Genomic DNA, 4241 nt, shown 5'->3' with positions numbered 1-4241 from the left:
CTGAGAGGTTGGCTTGCGTTTGTGACCGCCTGTGCGAGGGTATGTGATTGTTCCCGGTGGCAGAGGTGAGGGCGCAGGGTCTGCGAGACAGGGAGTGCCGAATGTGGAAGAGGGCCGCAGTGTGTGAGCGTGACAGGCACTTGTGGTATAGACTGCGAGGCCCAGCAAAAGCTGTGTCCGCAATGATGTGTGTGTGTGTGTGTGTGTGTGTGTGTGTGTAAAAGACCATGCTATTAAATGTCAAAAATGGCTGGGCAGGGGTGGCGCACACCTGTGATCCCAGCACTTGGGAGGCAGAGGGAGGCAGGCGGATTTCTGAGTTCAAGGCCAGCTTGGTCTACAGAGTGAGTTCCAGGACAGCCAGGGCTACAGAGAAACCCTGTCTCGAAAAAACCAAATCAAAAAAAACAAACAAAAAAAAAACACACACACAAAAACAAAAACAAAAAACTAAATGTCAAAAATGTATGACACCAAAAGACACTGTGCCACTGTGACACTGTGCCACTGTGACAGCGGCGACCTACCACTGATGGGAGGGAGAATGTGGGCCTCCGTGTATCAGGAAATTGACCAGGAGTCAATGTGATCACACAAAGGCACCCCTCGAAAGAAAAGCACCTGGTTCTGTGTCACGCTGGGCAATGGAGCGCTCAGCAGAGAAGCTGAGCAAGAATGTGGTTGTGTGAGACGCCGCGGCAGTGTGAAGGAGAAGTCCAGAAGTTAAAACTGCTCTTGTAGGTAACAATGTATACACTTGGCTCCCTAAGATACCGTGCCTGACTGCGCTGCAACGCAAGCTCTGCTGTGAGATATCACGAGTGACAGCAGTGGGTAGGTATATTGGGACCTTTGTCATTGTGTGTTGGGTTAAGCTGGAAGGGGGGAGGGAACAGGTCCGAGGGGGACATTTCTTAGTGACCCAGCAAAGTAGGGTGCATCCCTGTGTGAGCGACAGCGACATTTTTTGGATTTTTTTTTTTCGAGAAAGGGTTTCTCTGTGTAGCCCTGGCTGTCCTGGAACTCACTCTGTAGACCAGGCTGGCCTCGGACTCAGAAATTCGCCAGCCTCTGCCTCCCAAGTGCTGGGATTAAAGGTGTGCGCCACCACCGCCTGGGGTGAGTGACTTTTGAGTGTGAGTCTGTGTGCTGCGAGAGAGAGGGTCGCTCCTCATCATGCACCCATGCACCCGAGACAGGGGGAGGCGGCCACTTTTTTGGCCTGTGAAGGAGTGAGAGGTTGCATGGCTTCTGTGCATGAGCGTGCGTGTGCGCCCATCTTTCAGTGCATGTGTGACAGAGGGACTCCAGAGAAAGACATGCTGGAAACAGGAATGACTGAGAAAGAGAGAGAGAGAGAGAGAGAGAGAGAGAGAGAGAGAGAGAGAGAGAGAGAGAGAGAAGAAGAAGGAGGAGGAGGAGGAGGAGGAGGAGGAGGAGGAGGAGGAGGAGGAGGAGGAGGAGGAGGAGGAGGTAGATATATCATTGCAAGGAGAGGGACCAGGGCATGGAGACAGGTGGTGCCTAGGAGGAGGAGGAGGCGGTCCTGAGGGGCTGCACCCCAGGGGAGGGGGCGGGGCTGGGAGGGGACCAGCCGCTGCCTCTGTCAGCCTCTGTCACCCGCCAGCCATCCCAGCCCTGAGCTGCAACAGGTAGGTAGGAGGCTCCTGTCCGGGTCCCTGTAGCCGCTTAGATGGCCACTATCTGTCCCTGTGGGAGTGAGTGAGGGAGTGAGTGGGTGACTGAGAGAATCAATGGCCACACTTCCGCGTGTGTCTCCATCTTCTCCCCTGGCCTCTCCTCTGTCCGTGCCTCCCAGTGTCTCTCCTCTCTCCTTGCTCCGTTTCTCTGCTAACCCTGCCATGTCCCCTCTGTCCAGGTTTCTCCTCTCCCGGTCTCCTCCGTTCCTGGTCAGTCTGGAGGTCCCCTCCCCTCCCTTCGCCTCTTCCCGGTCCCCTTCCTCCTCATCTCTCCCCGGTATCCCTGCCTCCATCCTCAGCCTACCCTCCTTCTCCATGCCTGTCATGTCTGTCCCTCTGTCCCTCCCTTGTCTTTCTCACTTGTCGCCCTGTCTGCCCCTCTGAAGGGCTGGCTGGCTCGCCCCAACCCCCTCCCCTGCCTGCTAATGAGCAGAGGAGCCTTTGAGGCGGCCGGGGCTGGGAGGGGTGGGTCCCTGAGGGGGGCAGAGGGGGCAGCTGCTGCCGAGGCCCTAATGAGACCCCCTCTGCGCCCCTCCCGCCGAGCTCTTAATTCTCAGCTCTCCCTGGAGCCGCTGCTAATTGGCCTGCGGAGGGGCCCCCTCCCCGCCCAGGCTCCACCCCCCAGGGGGTGAGGGCACCTGGAGCAGAGATTCCCAGCAAGCACCTGTGGCCCTGTGCTCCTGCGCTCCCTCCTCCTCCTGCCTCTCGGCCTCCCGCCCACCCTGCGCGTCCATCCCTCCTTCCTTCCCAGGCCGCTCTGCTCGCCCTCCAGCAGCCTCCCGATGCCTCCATCCGGGCACCCTCCATGCCCCTGTCTTCTCGAGTCGCCACCCTTTCCTCTACCTGTCTCTGGGACCCCATTCACTCATAGTCCCAACCACTTCTCCTGTTACTGGGTCACACACACCCCCTTCTCACTACTCCCCGGGGGATCCAGAGGGTTCCAGCCCCCCCAGTCCACACTCCCGCCAGGCTTTTAACCCCTTCCCTGCTGCAGCCATGTCCAACAACATGGCCAAGATCGCCGAGGCCCGCAAGACGGTGGAGCAGTTGAAGCTGGAGGTCAACATCGATCGCATGAAGGTGAACAGACTGATGGGGAAATAGGTGGAGGGTCTGCCTTAGGCTCCGTTGAGGGCGGAGCCTGGAGCTGAGGCGGGATGGGAAGGTGGGGCCGGGCAGGGGGCGTGGCCAGTCGAGGCGTGGTCAGGACTCGGGGCGGGGATTTGTACGCTCCCCGGGGACCAAGCCAGGGCGGGTCAACTGCATCTCTCTCCCCCGCCTGCAGGTGTCGCAGGCGGCAGCCGAGCTTTTGGCTTTCTGCGAGACGCACGCGAAGGATGACCCACTGGTGACTCCTGTCCCCGCCGCCGAGAATCCCTTCCGCGACAAGCGACTCTTTTGCACCCTGCTCTGAGCCCCCAAGACAGCTTTATCCTCCCCTGCAGAAGTATGAATCCAATAAAGTTGGTGACTTGGTGGTGCCTGCACTTTAGAGGAAAAAAACGAGTCACGGGCAGAACTTGGGGGCCACCTTTGGGGGGGGGGCTGCGTCCGTCTCTCCTCTCTCTTTCGGAGCGTGTGTGGAGAGCTTTATGGACGGTGAAGCGTTGCAGCCCAGCACGCGATGATATTGCTGCTTTTTTTCATTGTCCCATGAGCTTGAGAACACCCGGCTATCTGCAGAACCATTTCCCGGCTGTTGGAACGGAAGGTCCCCTCCCGGGTGCACAGCTGAGAGGTCTGACTGAGGCGCCAACTACAAGCTCTCTGGAGCTGCCTCAAGTCCTCTGTTCCCTCCCGGGCGGGACTTCAGGGCCTCTCCGCTCATCCCGTGAAGAACCCATCCAGGTTTCACATAGTGTTGCCCATACCACTGGCTTATTTTGAAAACAATTTTTTGATGATTTCTTTTTATTTTTTATGCATATTGGTGTTTTGCTTGCATGTATGTCTGTGTGTGGGTGTGAGATCCCCCGGAACTGGAGTTACAGACAGTTGTGAGCTGTCACATGGGTGCAAGGAATTGAACCAGGGTCCTCAGGAAGAGCAGCCAGTGCTCCTAACCTCTGAGCCATCTCTCCAGCTCTGATTTATTTTACTTTAAATTATGAATATTTCTGTTTGTGTGTGGGTCTGTGCAGGTGTTCAGAGTGGCCAGAGGAGGGCGTGTCCGATTCCCCTGGAGCTATTGTTAGAGGGACTCTGAGCTGTTATGTGGGTGCTAGCCACCGAACTCTGGTCCTCTGGAAGAGCAGTATGTGTTCTCAACTACTGAGCAAACTCTGCAGAAACCCACACACACGAAGCCCTCACGTGCCCCCTCGACAGGCTCTCACTTCCTCACCCCAGCTGTCCCGGAACTTGCTTTGTAATCCAGGCTGGCCTCATATTTACAGAAATCTGCTTACTTCTGCTTCCTTAGTTAGTGCTAGGATGAAAAGAAGCCATCAATGTGCCTGGCTTCCCCACGCCCCCTTTTAGGTACTAGGGATACCTGGCAAACAAGCAATTTACCACTGAGCCACGCCCCCAGCCCCT

General features: G+C 57.1%; 1 protein-coding gene across 1 annotated transcript; it reads left to right on the top strand.

Annotated features, from left to right (window-relative positions):
- Positions 1–1580: 1580 nt before the first annotated feature.
- On the top strand, positions 1581–3124 carry Gng8 (G protein subunit gamma 8). Its single transcript, XM_052181012.1, has 3 exons — positions 1581–1652; positions 2698–2783; positions 2989–3124. The coding sequence occupies exons 2-3, from the start codon at positions 2700–2702 to the stop codon at positions 3115–3117; spliced, it is 213 nt and encodes a 70-aa protein (XP_052036972.1). The 5' UTR covers positions 1581–1652; positions 2698–2699; the 3' UTR covers positions 3118–3124.
- The last annotated feature ends 1117 nt before the right edge of the window (positions 3125–4241 follow it).

The sequence above is a fragment of the Apodemus sylvaticus genome, chromosome 1, assembly GCF_947179515.1.
Source record: "Apodemus sylvaticus chromosome 1, mApoSyl1.1, whole genome shotgun sequence".
In the NCBI taxonomy this organism is placed as follows: domain Eukaryota; kingdom Metazoa; phylum Chordata; class Mammalia; order Rodentia; family Muridae; genus Apodemus; species Apodemus sylvaticus.
Note: the sequence above shows the minus strand (reverse complement) of the source record. Positions and strands in the feature narration are given on the sequence as shown.